Source organism: Lynx rufus, unplaced genomic scaffold (assembly GCF_022079265.1).
Source record: "Lynx rufus isolate CCGP_SWC_20201006 ecotype Redwood Valley unplaced genomic scaffold, mLynRuf1.p SCAF_19, whole genome shotgun sequence".
In the NCBI taxonomy this organism is placed as follows: Eukaryota; Metazoa; Chordata; class Mammalia; order Carnivora; family Felidae; genus Lynx; species Lynx rufus.
The window spans coordinates 15,392,290-15,410,726 of NW_025814833.1; the positions used below are offsets into that span (position 1 = coordinate 15,392,290).

At 40.2% G+C, this 18,437-nt stretch overlaps 1 protein-coding gene across 1 annotated transcript; it reads left to right on the plus strand.

Annotated features, from left to right (window-relative positions):
* Positions 1–7,081: 7,081 nt before the first annotated feature.
* MCTS1 (MCTS1 re-initiation and release factor) lies at positions 7,082–17,037 on the plus strand. Its single transcript, XM_047082114.1, has 6 exons — positions 7,082–7,298; positions 8,477–8,629; positions 9,182–9,279; positions 13,231–13,364; positions 15,783–15,850; positions 16,836–17,037. The coding sequence occupies exons 1-6, from the start codon at positions 7,288–7,290 to the stop codon at positions 16,915–16,917; spliced, it is 546 nt and encodes a 181-aa protein (XP_046938070.1). The 5' UTR covers positions 7,082–7,287; the 3' UTR covers positions 16,918–17,037.
* The last annotated feature ends 1,400 nt before the right edge of the window (positions 17,038–18,437 follow it).

Consider the following 18,437-nt stretch of genomic DNA (forward strand, 5'->3'; position numbering starts at 1 on the left):
ATTTTTGACCCAAGAAAATAGGTGGATGGAATTGCCATTTACTGAGGTGAGAAGACTGCAGATTGGGAGATGGGGACAGGAAGGGAGATGTACAGAGCCACAGAGATCAGAGTGGGTGGGATGAGGGGTGACTTGGGAGTCTGGGTCTTCTTACGGGACTGACATAAGTGGAGATAGATGTTGTAATGAGAGCAGTCCCTGGTGGATTCAAGGTAGATAGTGATGGTGAGGTGGTAGGGAGCACTGGGTATCTGTGCTCCCACCCGACTCTTGTTGATAGAGGTGAGGAAGTGTGGGGAGGCTTGAAATTTGCCCCACTCTGGGCCCCCTTTTGAGTACTGTTGACAGTGGGTGAAAACCTCCAAGAGGTGTGGTTTTAGTCCCAGTGTATGAGTTTATTCTTGACTTCTGTGAGGGGCAGGGCTGTGTATGGGGTCCCCAGTGACCTCCTGGTGTGCAGTTGAGGATTTTAAAAAAAAGTTTGTATATTTATTTTGGAGAGAGAGAACCAGCAGGGGAGGGGCAGAAAGAGAGATCTGAAGCGGGCTCTGCGCTGGCAGCAGAGAGCCCAATGCACTGCTTGAACCCATGAACCAGGAGATCATGACCTGAGTCAAAGTCGGATGTTTAATCGTAAGAGCCACCCGGGCTCCTCAGTTGAGGACTTTTGAGGTTAAGATAAGTGTTAGAGCACAGGGCCCTGACCCCTCGTAATGGGAGGCCAGTAGAAGTTCTGAAGAGCATTGGAGTTCTATGGGTCCGTCCTACCCTTCAATCCTCTTGTCAGTGCCTAAATGACTATCAGAAGAGACTAGTTAAATAAATTATGGTACATACATACTGTGGAATGCTCTATAGCCATCAAAAGCAATGAAGTACTGTGTACCTATCATCTATAATCTGACATAGGAAAATCTCCAAGGTATATTTCACCCATAAAGTAAAAAAAGCAAAAGCAAAATAGCATGCATAGTATGATCCTACCTATGTTTACCTATATATGTAAACACAGCAAAAAATTTCTGGAATGATACACACAAAACCATCACCAGTTATTACCTATGGGGACGGAAGGGAAGGAAGGAAAGAGCCCAGGAGGGTGAGGTGGGGCGGGGCAGGGCAGGGCAGGGCAAGGGGGAGGACTTGAACTGTTGTGATTTAGAGAGCACTACTTGGGTTCAAATCCAGATTCTGGTACTTCATAGCTTCATAATCTTGGCGAGTTACTTAACCTCCTTTTTCTTTAGTTTCCTCATTTGTAAAATGGAAATAATAACAGTATTCATTTTATAAAGTCACTCCGAGAGTTAAATGAGTTAATATATGAAAGCACTTGCAACAGTGCCAGGCACAGGGTAAGTACTCAATAGGTGTTGCCTATTATTATTGTCATTATTGTCTGCCCCTCCCCTGCTCATGCTCTGTCTCTCAAAAATGAATAAATTAAAAAAAAATTAAAAAAAAGAGGTGAGTTATTTGATAAGACTGAAGGGGCTGCTGAGGAGTGGGAGTTCTGAGAATTCAGAAGTTTTGAAAGAATCATCGGAGACAATAAGAGTGGGCTGAAAGCAGGAAAGGATTCCCCAGGAATGCTGAGGGTCCATTTGTGATTGGAAACCACAAATTCAGAGCAGTACCAATTTATTCAACCATGTGCTTTTTCTCTTGCAGTGTTTAACAACTCTAGGGTGGAGAGGAAAGGCTGTGGACCAGATGCCAGGATCTTCAATGAATCAGTAAAGGTGTTGAGCTGTAACCAAATGGTATGAAACTTAGAGGAAGAATCAGGGTTTTTCACCTGAGGGTGAAGGAGGAATTATCTGGAAGTTGTAATGTGGTTGGAGGAGGATTCCCACCTCAGCTCCTGATTCTGCGGTACACACATGTGTTGGTACAAATGGTTTTCACTTCAAAGGGCAGTAAGGGAAGCTCCATCCTCATGGGAAAGCCATGAATATTCAGGGATGAGTTGGAGAGGATGGTAGGAGAATTTGGTAGTCATGGAATGGTGTTCTAGGAGCCACAGCAGAAGGACCTGAAGTTAAGGTAGAAATGAGAGATCAGGTAGAAAGCACAGAGGAATATGGGGAAAACAACACCGATATAGTAATTTAATAATAATAATAGGGGCACGTGGCTGCTTCAGTTGGTAGAGCATGGGACTATTGATCTCAGGGTCTTTTTTGTTTTTAAGTTCATTTTTGAGAGAGCGTGAGAGTGAAAGTGGGGGAGGGGCAGAAAGAGAGGGACACTGAAGATCTGAAGCAGGCTCCACGCTGACAGCAGAGAGTCTGATGCGGGGCTCAAACTCACAAACAGCAAGATCATGACCTGAACGGAAGTCAGACGCTTAACCCACTGAGCCATCCAGGTACCTCTTGATCTCAGGTTCTTGAGTTCAAGAAATGTGCTGGGTGTAGAGCTTACTTTAAAAAAATATTGACAATAATAACTAAGAATGCTTTGCATGGATTAGCTCATTTTATCTTCACAGCAACCTCATCAAATAGAGCCTTTATTGTATAGATGAGAAGACAGACACAGTCTGTTCAAGTCACTTGCCCAAGGTCACAAAGCAAATAAGTTGAACTGGGTGCTTACATACATGACAGTGACAGAGGAAAACAAAGATGTGAATGAGGCATGGTGAGTTTGACTTATCACAAGTTTGGCAAGATTGTTAGTCCTAACACTCTTCTGATAAATAGGGGGCTCTCAGCTCTCTCCAAATTTTCCTGTATTTGGCCCTGGAGGCAGGAGCTGCCATATTGGTGCGACTCTTAGGTGTGCCCTACCCTAGTGGGGGATCAAAGCCAGGCTGCAGAGAGCTCTAAGGTGTAAGGCTGAGAGGCAGTTTGTGGGGAAAATGACCTTAATGGAAGACATCACAGGCTGTAGATGTTTTTTAATGTTTTATTTATTTTTGAGAGACGGAGTGCAAGCGGGGGAGGGGGCAGAGAGAGAGAGGGAGACACAGAATCCCAAGCAGGCTCCAGCTTCTGAGCTGTCTGCACAGAGCCCGACACGGGGTGAGATCATGACCTGAGCCGAAGTTGGATGCTTAACCGATTAAGCCACCCAGGGACCCTCGCAGATTGTAGATTCTGAGAGATGTGAGGCCCAGCAGGGGTCTGGCAGTGACCCAATTCTTTCTTGCAGTAAGAGCTGCTTCTCCAGTGTTCCAAACTGTAGCCTAGCTCCTAAAGAACCCCCTCTTTACCGGCTGCTCTGAACGGTTTTGGTGCCAGACTCATTGCTTAAGGAAGCTTATGAAGAACGCGAGGCGGTCTTACCGCAAACTTCCCCTAGCACCATTTTAGAGCTTTGTGTCAAGATGACCCTGTAAAATCCTTTCGTAAATTTAAGGGGGCAAATACCATTGCGAAGCATTTAATGTTTATTATGGCTAGGTTATTTGTTTTAGTAAAACGTGTGATATGATAGACTTGGGTTTTCTGTGTCTTATGCTGTATGTACGTTGAAGCACCTCATAACTTGTGTGCAACATTCATGCACAAATTACAGCACAGAGGAGCATGTTTGACTAAAACGTGAAAGTCCTTCATAAATACTTATTGCATGAATAAATGAAGTTCATTATTTAAAATTTTTTTTAACGTTTATTTATTTTTGAGACAGAGAGAGACAGAACATGAATGGGGGAGGGTCAGAGAGAGGTAGGCACAGAATCTGAAATAGGCTCCAGGCTCTGAGCTGTCAGCACAGAGCCCGACGCGGGGCTAGAACTCACGGACCGTGAGATAATGACCTGAGCCGAAGTCGGCCGCTTAACCGACTAAGCCACCCAGGCGCCCCTCATTATTTTAATTTTTGAAGAGGTTTAGTATGAGGTATTCTTTTGTGACATATTGTTATAGCAATGATTTATTTGAAGATAAGTCTTTTGTCAGGACCAAACCCCCAATTATATAGCCTTGGAAAAACAAAATCCACTTTATGATGATACCACTTACAACACAAAACCAAAAACACATTACAGTGAAAATTGGGTTCTCTTTATGTATCTGTGTAGGTGGGTCATGAATGAAGGTATTCATGCACATATACAGAACTAAATATCTCATTAATGCTAGCGACCTAATTTAGCATTTGTCATAATTCAGATTCAGTTTCTGTGATTATCAGAGTGTATGAAAGTGGATTAAAATATATATGTACATATTGTACATGGGAATATATCTATTCCCATGGATATGAGATTTGTCATAATTTGGATAGAGTATGAATAATTTTATAGAATTAAAAGCTATTATTCCTAGCACTGCAAATATTTAACTGTTTTTTTTTTGCCAGCACAGAGCCCAATGCAGGGCTTGAACTCATGACCCTGAGATCAAGACCTGAGCTGAGATCAAGAGTTGGACACTTAACTAACTGAACCACCCAGGCGCCCCCACAATTCCCGTTTTAAAGATCTATGACAATTTCTCAGAGAAATAAAGCAACTTTCCCAAAGCCATAAAGCTAATAAATCTTGAAATATGTTTCACCTGTCTAAGAAAATAAACTGTATTTTTAAAAATATTTTTAAGTAATCTCTACACCCAACGTGGCATTTGAACCTACAACCCCGAAATCAAGAGTTGCATGCTCTACTGACTGAGCCAGCCAGGAGCCCTCAGTATGGTCTTTTTTACACTCATCTCAAACCACTTAATACCTGTTTATTTCTGTTTTAATGTATTTGTTGTTACATGGCAGGCTCCCAGGGTGATGTGCCAGGAGAGGAAAGCTATTTGGCAAGAAGCCTGACAGTGTAGCACCAACCACAGCTTGGGGTCTGGGCTTCAGTTTTACATGTTCATAAACTCAATATTCTAAATGTCATAGAGTTGATTGATGCCAGGAATGTGGAGTCACGCTAAGGAAGTTGACAAGAGACTGATGTATAAACCAAAATGACAGTTCATTAATTTACAAAGATGAACAATTGTTCATGAGGATTTGAAAATAGTGAATTCTTGCCAGGCAGGTCTTCATGAGAAGCTAAATTATAATTAGAAGATCGTTCTTACCATAGAATCCAGGAAAAGTGAGTTAGTTGTACAATTCAAATACATACGTTTGTTGTGATTGCTCTAAGTGCCTATCTCCCCAATATATACTATTTGCTCCCTGGAGACTGGTTTGTTTGTTTTACATGTGAGTGCAAATCCACTCCACCACCTGGGTGGTGTCTGTTTAGTTAGGTTTTGTATGTTTCTATAGTTTCTTGGCTATTTTTTAAAAAGTAGGCTTTATGCCCAACGTGGAGCCCAACACGGGGCTTGCACTTACAACCCTGAGATCAAGACCTGAGCTGGGATCTCCAGTCAGTCTGCTTAACCTCTGCTTAATTGACTGACCCACCCAGGCATCCCCTGATTCACTTTTTTTTTTTGAAGTTACACTAGTAAAACGTGTTTAACTGTTACCTCTCTTTTTTTTTTTTTTTTTTTAAAAATTTTTTTTTTCAACGTTTATTTATTTTTGGGACAGAGAGAGACAGAGCATGAATGGGGGAGGGGCAGAGAGAGAGGGAGACACAGAGTCGGAAACAGGCTCCAGGCTCTGAGCCATCAGCCCAGAGCCTGACGCGGGGCTCGAACTCACGGACCGCGAGATCGTGACCTGGCTGAAGTCCGACGCTCAACCGACTGCGCCACCCAGGCGCCCCTGTTACCTCTCTTTTTAAATAAAGTTTATTTATTCATTTGGAGAGAGAGAGACAGATGGAAAGCAGGGGAGGAGCAGAGAGAGAGGGAGAGAATCCCAAGCAGACCAGGAGCTGTCAGCACAGAGCTCCACTCAGGGCTCAAGTCTCATCTCACCAATCGGGATCATGACCTGAGCCGAAATCAAGAGTTTGTCGCTCAACTGACTGAGCCACCCAGGTGGCCCTAACTATTATCTCTTCAATCGGATTAGTCTGAGGGTGCCTGGGTTGCATAGTTAAGTGTCCCACTCTTTAAAGAAAAAATTAATGTTTTATTATTTGTTGAGAGAGAGAGAGCAAGCATCAGTGGGGGAGGGACAGAGAGAGAGAGAGAGAGAGAGGGAGACACAGAATCTGAAGTAGGCTCCAGGATCCAAGCTGTCAGCACAGAGCCCCATGCGGGGCTCAAACTCAGGAGCCGTGAGATCATGACCTGAGAGGAAGGCAGCCACTCAACCGACTGAGCCACCCAAGGCCCCAAGCGTCCCACTCTTAATTTGGGCTGAGGTCAGGATCTCAAAGTTCCTGGAACTGAATCACTCCCCCCACCCCCGTCCCCTCGGGCTCTGCAACCACAGCGCAGAACCTGCCTGGGATTCTCTCTCTCCCTCTCCCTGCCCCTCCCCTGCTCATGCGCACATGCGCGCTTTCTCTTTCTCTCAAAAATAAATAAACATTAAAAAAATTAATCTTGTATTACTTGCCTAGAGACCATTTTATCGACAAGGAAATTACCTCCCTTGAGTTATAGCCCAATTTATAGGTATGGGGATGAGGCAGGGGACAACAACCGAATGAATAATTCTATGTGGTCACCTTACTATGGCTGGTGAGTGTGGCTGCCAGATTAAAATACAGGACGTCCAATTAAATTCAGATAACAAATTTTAAAAATATAAGTATGTCCCCAAAATCTCATGAGGTGCAGTCAAACTAAAACAAACAAACAAACAAATTCACTGTTTACCTGAAATTTAAAAATTGGATGTCCTGTATTTTTGTTTGCTAAACCTGGCAAGCCCACGAGTACATTAATAAGATGCCGTGAGGCTTGCCTGGGTTCCCGGTGGTCGGTAAGCACCAGTCCATTCGGTTGTTTCGGGGAACAAAAACCGTTCCCATTAAAGAAATTGCTTAGGTTAACAGCAGGTAGCAATCAAACACGGAACACTCTTGACCCTTTGAGGAGCCCGTAACTGACGCAACTGCCATAAATGCTGCCTTGGTTGACTTCCCCGCCCCCTTCATTCTTCTCTTCCTGCAACCAGAATGTTTGCTCTATCTCTTCTTCCCTTTCTAGTCCCGCCCTTCCAGCTCTTCTCTCTGGAGAGCAATCGGTAGCCCCAAAAGAGTCGGCAAAAATGCCGACGTGTTCAGAGGAGCGGAAGTAGTCACATTTCACTGAGAACCGTAAAGTGCGGCTGTCTGTCTCCCTTTCCGGATAACGACAACAGCTCTTGACTGTCAGTGCCGGCCTTCCTCGTGTGAAGGGATCTGCCGGACCCTTGCTAATTCAATTTTTTCCCCCCATTCCGGGCCCTTCCCTATCGTCGCCCCCTTCACCTTGGATCATGTTCAAGAAGTAAGGACATGCTGTGGGCTCCACTGGCTGCTCACAAAGTCGGTGGGGTGGGGGTGGGGAAGAGGGCGAGAGCAAAGAACATCTTTCTCTCTCCCCCGCCCCTGCCATCCTTACTCACTAAGGTTTTCTAGAGTACTATGCTCTTACTCGCAACTTGCAACATTTAAGCTTTCCATCCCTAATCTTCAGTCGGGTTTTGATCTTCCCACCCTCGTTTTCTTTTTCCTTACTCCTCTTTTTCTTTTGCCTCCTCTCCCAGTCCTATCGCCATCCCTAGGGTTCTACCAATCACATCCTTGTACTGTGATTTAAGGGTGTATCCTCTTTAGTTGAGAGGAGAGCCCTGCACTCACTGCCATATGTTTATTAGTTATGAGCTGAATAAGGGAAGGCTTGACTTCCTGGGTCATGGGAGTGAAGGAGTCTGGGTGACAGGAAGCAAGCGGCCTGTCATGCCTATTGCCTAGCTGCCAGATTAACCTTGTCTTGAAAATAGCGTGATTGCCCCATAGGCTACTCAGTATAAGGAAGACAAAAATTCTTTGGGAACCTACTTAGTGGGTTTGCCTTCCAGATTTGGTAGACGCAAAAAGCAAAGGGGGAACATGGGCAAAGGAAGGTGGGTTTTGTGCATGACATTTTGAGCAAAAATAAATAGAAATCTTAGAAGTCATCGTCATCACTTAAAAAAAAATCTCAGCAGATTACATAGCCTAGCAGGGGCTAATTGCCTAGGTTTTATTTGGGTTGGTCTTTTGTATTTCAATGCTCGAGGGTTTTTTGTTTTATTTTACTTTTTTTTGTTTTTGTTTTTGTTTTTTTGTACACAGGTTTTGTTATAGGTGGGAAACTGTTTCTTCCTGGGTAGAATTGAGTAGGGTTTTCCAGGAAGGGCATTTGTGTAGCTGATTACAGATTATAATGTGAAATATGCCTCACATCCTCCCACCTGCCCCTCCCCTTCATTGTGTATACATGACAGTTTAATATTGTATTAAGACACTGGTTTTGTGCTGGACAGAATAAAAGGGAAATTATATTAAAACAATTTATTTCATAATTATTTTAGACATCTAAATACTTGGGAATAGATGACTAATTAAAACAATATTTTTAGCTATTCTGATATTTTTGCTTAGAAATCCCTTTTTTTTTTCCTTGCAAAAATCATTTGACAGATTTGATGAAAAAGAAAACGTGTCTAACTGCATCCAGTTGAAAACCTCAGTTATAAAGGGTATTAAGAACCAATTGATAGAGCAATTTCCAGGTATTGAACCATGGCTTAATCAAATCATGCCTAAGAAAGATCCTGTCAAAATGGTTCGATGGTAAGTCTTTATTTATCTCTATGCACAGCTCAGAATAGCTTAATATTGTATGATTAGATTGCACTCATAAAAAATGGAATTATTGTCACATTAACCATTGGTAGATTAATTATAGGAGCAGATAAATAGAATAATTCTAAAACAATATTCGTATTGTCAAGTGTTTCTTCATGTTTGTGAAAAATGTGGCTTTGTGTACTAATTGTTTTATTAAAGAGTTAAATGTTTTTATTCAGACTTGGATTTAATTTATTTCAGTTTGTACTGTAAATATTTATTTTATTGAATTATCTAACGATGAAATTAAAATAATAAAATGTGAAATACAATTACAGTAGGTCAAAAAAAATTTTTTTTTCTACTGGACTGGTATGGTAGATGAAACAATTTAAATAATGGTTTTTTTTGCCTGGATATTTAATGAAATTAAAAAGAGGCTGCTGTATCTTTGTATATATATGTTTCATATTTGTTATTATTTAAAGGGTGTTTGGTATATTCATTTTTCGAAGAAAATATCTAACTTGGTACTTTGTGACATTTGTCTTACAGCCATGAACATATAGAAATCCTTACAGTAAATGGAGAATTACTGTTTTTTAGACAAAGAGAAGGGCCTTTTTATCCAACCCTAAGGTTACTTCACAAATGTAAGTCTTGTTAGAAAATACATATTTGGGGATATGGAAAGATATAAGGGGAGTTGAAAGTGGCTTCTGGTACTTAACTTATTTATTACTACTAGGTGATATGGGGTATAAAACTAAAATGAATCCCCGTCTTGTGGTAAATCTGAAAAATGCAAATTCTCTCATTACGCGGTCCAGAAAGGCCAAGAAAGAACATTCATTCATTCATTCAGCAAGTATTTATTGAACTTCTATGTGTCAGGTACTGAGCTAGGTACTGAGAATATGATGGGAAGCAAAGGCAGACATGGTTGCTGTCCTTATGAAGCTCACAGTCTAGTTGGAAGAATAGACAATTAGATCATTACATGAATGTTTATTCACAGACTGTGATAAGTGCTGTGAGCACTTCCGTTTTTTAAATTCGTATCTAGATATGCCTCCTAGAGATTAACTCTATCTAAGGGAAAGCATTGGCTAATTGTGGTAGTCCCAGTTATTGTTAGTTGGGTGGCAAGGTCAGCTGTTGTGAAACAAAATAATGTTTGTTACATACCTACATTTGCACATTGTTAGATTGAGTACATTACAAAAGAAAATTCAAAGGAGATAAAATCCTGGTGCACAAGAGGTTTTCAACTGTGAAGTTAAAATTTCTGCTTTTCAAACCAGTGTCTTTCTGGCATTCTAGCCAAGAGGCAGAAAGAAGGGGAGTGACTGGAAGGCTGTGTAGGTGGTAGTGGTAACTTAATGAGTTTGGTTTTTGGTAAGATGAGATAAATTTTGAATTACATGGTGGAGCAGAGGTCTGGAGCAGTGAGGCAAATCTTAAAAGAGGTGAATCATTTTAGTATTTATAAAGAATTATTTACAATTACTTGACTAAGTATTGATTTCATCAGGTTAAAAAAGTACATTGGAGAGAAACTGAGTCCTGATGCAGTGGAAAAAGTTTAAAATGAAAATATTCTGGTGACGTTAATTCCTACTCAACTAAAAGAGGACAGAGACAAAGTACTCAAATGTATTGCATGAATCTAGATTAGATCCTGGTTTGAAAAGCAAAATTCAAGCCCTCCCCCTTCCCCCACAAAAAAGATAAAGAACACTTTCTTAGGGCTCTTGGGGGGAACTCTGAATATGGTTTGGCTATAAGACAATATTGTGGGACTATTGTTACAGTTTCAGGTATGTTAATAGTATTGTGGTTATGTAGGAGAATGACTATTTTTAGGTGATATGTGCTTATTTATGGTGAAGCATTATGTTTGAAATTTCACATAGTAGAGGACAAAATGTGTGTGCATAAATAGAGATAAAGCAAACAGAGCAAAGCGTTAATGAACAATTATTCAATCTCAGTGGGTGGCGTCCAAGTATTCATTGAACTATTCTTTGTTTTTCATTTTTTGATGTTTGTTTATTTTTGAGAGAGAGAGAGACACACACACACTTACACCACAGGCAGGGGAGGGGCAGAGAGAGAGAGAGGGAGACACAGAATCTGAAACAGGCTCCAGGCTCTGAGCTGTCAGCACAGAGCCCAACGCAGGGCTGGAACTCTGAAGGGCAAGATCATGACCTGAGCTGAAATTGGACGCTCAACTGACTGAGCCACCCAGGCACCCCTTCATCAAACTATTCTTAATGGTTTTTCTGTATGTTAAGCATTTGCATAATAAGTTGGAATAGAAAGGTGTTCCTATTTAATAATAATATTTTGCTGGGAACCAACCTTTTAGAACATCCTAAAGTTATTGATGTGCAAGAAGCAGGATAATATGGTGGTTAAAAGCATACTTGGAGTTAGGCAGACCTGGGTTCAATTTCCAATGTGTTTCACTTATGCCAGGCCACTTAAACAGGTCATCACTTGTTTAAACCTTACTTCCTTTTCTTTCTTTTTTTTTTTTTTAAAGATTTTTTTTTAATTTTTAAATAACCTTTACACCCAACACAGGGCTTGAACTCACAACCCCAACTTCAAGAATTGCATGGTCTAGGGGCGCCTGGGTGGCGCAGTCGGTTAAGCGTCCGACTTCAGCCAGGTCACGATCTCGCGGTCCGTGAGTTCGAGCCCCGCGTCAGGCTCTGGGCTGATGGCTCAGAGCCTGGAGCCTGTTTCCGATTCTGTGTCTCCCTCTCTCTCTGCCCCTCCCCCGTTCATGCTCTGTCTCTCTCTGTCCCAAAAATAAATAAACGTTGAAAAAAAAATTTTTTTAAAGAATTGCATGGTCTACCCACTGAGCCAGCCAGGCACTCCTTAAGCTATATTTCCTTATCTTTTAAAAAAATGGATACATTGTATATCATATCTCCCAGGATTGTGAGGATTAAATGAGATTCGTGCATGCAATGCCTGGAACACAGTAATGGCTCAATATATGATAGCCATTGTAATGATGTAGTAATTGTTAAGTAACTGTCCACTGCTACTGTATATTATCATCATCATGCTCAAGATCATCATCATCATCATTATTATTAAAGGGCAGGTATTAACGAGGATGGAGAACTAGAAAACAAATTATGTTTGTTTCAGGTTTCTTTTTTTCAATAAGATGTTTAAATTAATATGTAGTCTTGGTAGAAAAAATAATTATTCTCTGAATAGTGGGAGGGCTAGTGGTAAGACATTAAAGTGAATGAATTTTACCAATTATTAATATTCCTAGAAAGCCCTGAGAGGTCTAAAAAATCCCCGCCGCTCCCCCCCCCCCCCCGCCCAGCCATTGTTTTGAATCTTTCAGGGATCCTTTAATCCTTAGATTATGACACACACACACACACACACACACACACACACAAATAAATTTTTTGGGATTATAAAAGGAATTTGTGTTCATTCTAGAGAATTGGAAAGTGCAGAAATAAGATCACCTGTATTCCTATGACTAGAGATAACCATGGTTAGTATGTTGGTGTACTTCCATCCAATTATTTCCTATATTATGTATGTGTGTTTATATATTTTTTCCTTTTTTAAAAATATTTTTTCCTTTTTAAATTGGGCTCTCCGTTAAATAGCTTTTAATTAATTGACTTTATTTTTTAGGGCAGTTGTAAAATGGAGCAGAAAAAAGAGTTCCCATATACTTCCTACCACCCTTCCCTTATTATTCTTTGGTGTCATGCATTTGTTATGACTGATGAACCAATATCGATTCATTATTATTAACCAAAGTCCATAGTTTACATTAGGGTTCATTCTTTGCATTGTACATTTGGTGGGTTTTACCAAATGCATAATGTCATGTATCCATTGTTACAGTATCACTATGATACTGTCATATGATAGTATCATAGTATAATTTATTGCCCTAAGAGTCCTCTGCTCCACTTATTTGTCCCTTCCTGCTTTTTCTCCTCTCACTCCCTAGCAACCACTGATCTCTTTGGTATTTTTTTTTATTTTACTTTTTTCCTCTTAACATTATATTATGAACATTTCCCAGAGTAATACATATTTTCCAAAAGTATTGTTCTATTATATACGTACTATAGACATACCTTAAGTCATTTATCTCTTCATTGTTGGACATTGAGGTTGATTCCAGTTTATTTTTATTGTAAATAATAGTGCTGCAATGATTATATTTCTGCCTAAATATATTGTATATCTCTAATGTTTTCTTAGGATAAAGTCCTAGAAAGAGAATTACCAAGTCAAAGAGTATGAACCTTTTCAAGGCTGTTGATACATGTTGCCACGTAGTCCTAAAGAAAAGTTGTGCTTCATTATAAGCCTTCTAGCAGTGTATGAAAATGCTAGTTTTCCTAAACTCTTGCAAGCACTGGGAATTACTTTTGTTAAAAATATTTATCAACTTGATAAATGAAGGATGGTGTTTCAGTTTTATTTTGCATTTTTCAGAATACTGTAATTTTGGGAAATATTTGCTCATGTCCTTTGCCTTTTTCTGTTGAGTCATTAGTCTCATTAATTTATGTGATGTATTTCTTTTCTTCTAGATCCTTTTATCCTGCCACACCAGCAGGTTGATAAAGGAGCCATCAAATTTGTTCTCAGTGGAGCAAATATCATGTGTCCAGGCTTAACTTCTCCTGGAGCTCAACTTTACCCTGCTGCAGTAGATACAGTTGTTGTATCCTTCCCAGGCTATAACTGCTGAAAAATGTATTCACAGTATTTTTGTCATTACTGGAAGATCTATCACCCAAGAGAAGATTAGGTGTACTTTTCTGGAGGTTACCGCTACTGTTGTCTCATGACTTTCTTGTTACATTTCAATATGTGGGAAAAAACATCATTTCAGCCTTTCTTGTTGCGTTTCAATGTGTGGGAAATAACATCATTTCTATGTCCCATCTTAGAAGTTAAATGGGAACAAGTAATAAGAAGTCCCAGCTGCATTCCGGCCCAGTTACTGCCCAATGTTATCAGACTCAGGACACAGTATAAAACTTGATTATTTTTTAAAATGTTTATTTATTTGTTTTGAGAGAGAGTGTGTGTGTGTGTGCAAGTAGGGGAGGGGCAGGGAGAGAGGGAGAGAGAGAATTCCAAGCCGGTCCCATGCTGTTAGCACAGAGCCCAATGCAGGGCTCAAACCCACGAACTGTGAGATCATGACCTGAGCTGAAATCAAGGGTTGGACACTTAACTGACTGAGCCACCAGGCACCCCTGAAACTCTAGATTATTAATGGAGAGGCTATATATGATATGATTGGATCACTTCTTTAGACATCAGCTTGCTACTTTAAAATTTTTTTTTAATGTTTATTTTTAAGAGAGAGAGACAGAGCGTTAGCAGGGGAGGGGCAGGGAGAGAGGGAGACACAGAATCTGAAGCAGGCTCCAGGCTCTGAGCTGTCAGCGCAAAGTCCGACGTGGGGCTCAAACTCACAAACCGCAAGATCATGACCTGAGCCAAAGTGGGATGCTTAACTGATTGAGCCGCCCAGGCGCCCCCATCAGCTTGCTACTTTTATAATTGGCTTATCCATATATACTGGAGTAAAAGCACTCACAAGGGAAAATAGCTTAGGCACCAGGTAGAGTGTTAGAAGTGGGTAGTGGGAAATACTGACAATCCCCAACTTTTATATTACAGATCATTTTTAAGTTGGATGTTTGGGCCTCAGAACATATTTTCTCAAAGAGAAATGTTAAATTTTCAGATAGTCCTTAAAACTCATGATGTAACTGAGTAATTTTGCATAATTTTCATTTCTACAGTGGTGTTTAGCTATATTCTAGATCAAATAGGTTTTTGTCAACTAGTCTGGAGAGGAGGAGATCTTCTCTTTTGTCATGAAAGGGCCATTTGCGTCAGGTTGAGAAAATACTTGGTAGGTATAGGGAAATCACTGTAGAGTGGGAAGGCCATTGGAGTGGGTTTAAGAGTGTGTCCTGTACTTGAAGGAGACTGTCTAGTCTCCCGACACTGCCCAGTGTCCTCTGTTGTGGCAGTTACGTTTAAGGGGTAGATTGTATAAGGTGTATGTTGGTACCTTAGGAACAGCTTGTGTCGACAGAGATACTGGTCACATAATAGGTGCTCAAATATTTTTGGAATGCTGAGTCTATGAATTGAAAATGAGATGGAGAAAAGTATTCTGTGAGGACAGGTTTTCTTTTTAATGTTTTTGACTTTTCTAAGTGTTGTAGGTTTATAGTTCTGGAGATTGTCTTAAATGGAAGAATTTTCAAGTGCCTAACCTTTGCTTTTAAAGTAATTTTTATTTTGAAATAATTACAGACTTTTAGATAGTTGCAAAACTAGTGCAGGGAGATACTGTGTACCCTGGGAATTTTGCTTTGTAAAATATGTACTGCAATGTGTAACATTCTAAATGCTTCAAATGATAACCAGGAACATTTTGGTTGTTCTAGAAAGGTTGAAACATACACTGGGTTGTTACAGATAGACTGGGGGTATAATTATTATTTTAATGTGTCCATGGGGCACCTGGGTGGCTCAGTCAGTTAAGCGTCCGACTTCAGCTCAGGTCACGATCTCGCTGTCCGTGAGTTCGAGCCCCTCGTCGGGCTCTGTGCTGACTGCTCAGAGCCCAGAGCCTGTTTCAGATTCTGTGTCTCCCTCTCTCTCTGACCCTCCCCCGTTCATGCTCTGTCTCTCTCTGTCTCAAAAATAAATAAACGTTAAAAAAAATTAAAAAAAAATGTGTCCATTACATAAAACCGGCATTCATTGATTACAACATTAGAACAAATCGTGTTTATTTATTTCACAGTTTTTAATATTTACATGAAAATTTTTATCTTTTTTGCAGGTCTTATTTTGGTTTTGTTGGCATTGGGTTATGGTATTAACATTTAACTTAAAAACCAAGAATGATTATTAGATGCATTCATTTAGCATTTATTGAATATTTACAATGTGCCCACAGACTCTGCTAGGTCCCTGCCCTCAATTGAGTTGATGGTCTGGGTGAGGATACAAGATGGGTTCAAAGTGGCTTAACTAGTAACGTGATCATTGTTTGATACACCCTCTCCAAGGCATTTTGATAGTTTTCTTAGCTGTGTGTTTTCAGGCAATCATGGCAGAAGGAAAACAGCATGCTCTGTGTGTTGGAGTCATGAAGATGTCTGCAGAAGATATGTAAGTCTCACATTAGGCCCCCTTGGCTTTTGAGAAAGGGTAACCTATGCGGGAAGCATCAGAATTACAGGTGAAATTTGCTGTCATTCATATCACATCTTACAAATACTGAAGCACAGAAGCCTCGTTTCTGATTTTTCCTGACACTTCGGAAGCCATTGAAACCTATTTTGTCTCCAGGATTGCATTCTTTCTTAAGCACTCTGAAAAGAACCGGGTGCCAACACAGCTGTTTTATATGTATGTGTGTGGTATTTTAGGAAATAACAAAATTTTTTTTTGTTTGCGAGAGAAGGTATACACACACGCGCTTGCATGTGGATGCGGGAGTAGGGACAGAAGGAGAGGGAGAGAGAGAATCCCAAGCAGGCTCCATGCCCAGCGCAGAGCCTGATGCTGCCTCATCTCACACCATGAGGTCATGACCTGAGTCGAAATCAAGAGTCAGATGCTTAACTGAGTGAGCCCCGCAGGTGCCCCAGGAACTTTTTATTCAGTATGACTTAAATTTTTAATTGGGGGGAAGAATGTTGTGCTACTAATTTTTAAAACCGTGACACAGTTCAGTACCACATGGTATTTATCTTCTATTTTGACCTAGTAGTATAGATTATTAAGGAAGTATTAAAGATATTTACCAAAATGTAGTCAATATATTGAAAAACTTGGAACTCATTTGATGACCAAATTAATCCTGTTAATTTTGTTCCACAGTCAATTACAACACTCTGATGTTCTCCTGGTATGGTGACATCATTACTTTGTTTCTATAAGGCCCACTAGTTAGATCACTAGAATCATTTTAAGACAGGAACTGCAGCAGAGTAATGTCATTTAATGTAGTCAATAACATTAATGTAATAAATAAATTCCCTGCATGGGGCTCAATAATTGCAAAATAGCAATGCACTCGGAATTATATTTACCATAAGTAAGCCTATAAAAATTCATAACAATATGTTTATGTGCTTTTCTCCTTCCACAGTGAGAAAGTCAACAAAGGAATTGGCATTGAAAATATCCATTATTTAAATGATGGGCTGTGGCATATGAAGACATATAAATGAGCCTCAGAAGGAATGCACATGGCTAAATATGGATATTGTGCTGTATCTGTGTTTGTGTGTGTGACAGCATGAAGACAGTACCTCTGTGGTTATGCTGAATAAATTCAACAGATGCTAAAATTCTGTTAGCTTCAGAAATTATTTTAATTTTTCTTAAAGTCCAGTTAAAATTGGGTAGCAAACTTGGACATTAAGAGGTATCTGGTAAGTAATCAAACTCAGACAACTTAATGTCCTTTCTTAGGCCAATAATGTAAAATTGAAGGGCAGGACTTGGTAGATGAACCTGCCGACCTCCCAGAGAATCTGGCTACTTAATGGGGCTGGAAGCTGGACTGGGAATTTTCTCCTATTACCCTAGAAATGCCTCTTCTCTTCTGTGTGTGTTTTTTGTTTGTTTGGTTGTCATTTTTAAACTTTTCATTATGGAAAATTCCAAGCATATATAAAAGTACGTGGGGAATAGTAGTATAATGGACCTTTTCTGTATCTGTCACCCAGCTTCAATTCATGGCAAATCTTACTTCATCTATATCTCATTTACTCCTTCCCCACCCCACTCCCTGATTATTTTGAAGCAAATCCCAGATATCTCATTTTATCCACAGTAACTTAAATATGTATCTTTATTTTTTTTTCTTTTTTTTTTTTATATGAAGTTTATTGACAAATTGGTTTCCATACAACACCCAGTGCTCATCCCAAAAGGTGCCCTCCTCAATACCCATCACCCACCCGCCCCTCCCTCCCACCCCCCATCAACCCTCAGTTTGTTCTCAGTTTTTAACAGTCTCTTATGCTTTGGCTCTCTCCCACTCTAACGTCCTTTTTTTTTTTTTTTTTTTTTTTTTCCTTCCCCTCCCCCATGGGTTCCTGTTAAGTTTCTCAGGATCCACATAAGAGTGAAACCATATGGTATCTGTCTTTCTCTGTATGGCTTATTTCACTTAGCATCACACTCTCCAGTTCCATCCACGTTGCTACAAAAGGCCATATTTCATTTTTTCTCATTGCCACGTAGTATTCCATTGTGTATATAAACCACAGCCTCTTTAACAAATGGTGCTGGGAGAACTGGACAGCAACATGCAGAAGGTTGAAACTAGACCACTTTCTCACACCATTTACAAAAATAAACTCAAAATGGATAAAGGACCTAAATGTGAGACAGGAAACCATCAGAACCTTAGAGGAGAAAGCAGGAAAAGACCTCTCTGACCTCAGCCGTAGCAATCTCTTACTCGACACATCCCCAAAGGCAAGGGAATTAAAAGCAAAAGTGAATTACTGGGACCTTATGAAGATAAAAAGCTTCTGCACAGCAAAGGAAACAACCAACAAAACTAAAAGGCAACCAACGGAATGGGAAAAGATATTTGCAAATGACATATCGGACAAAGGGCTAGTATCTAAAATCTATAAAGAGCTCACCAAACTCCACACCTGAAAAACAAATAACCCAGTGAAGAAATGGGCAGAAAACATGAATAGACACTCCTCTAAAGAAGACATCCAGATGG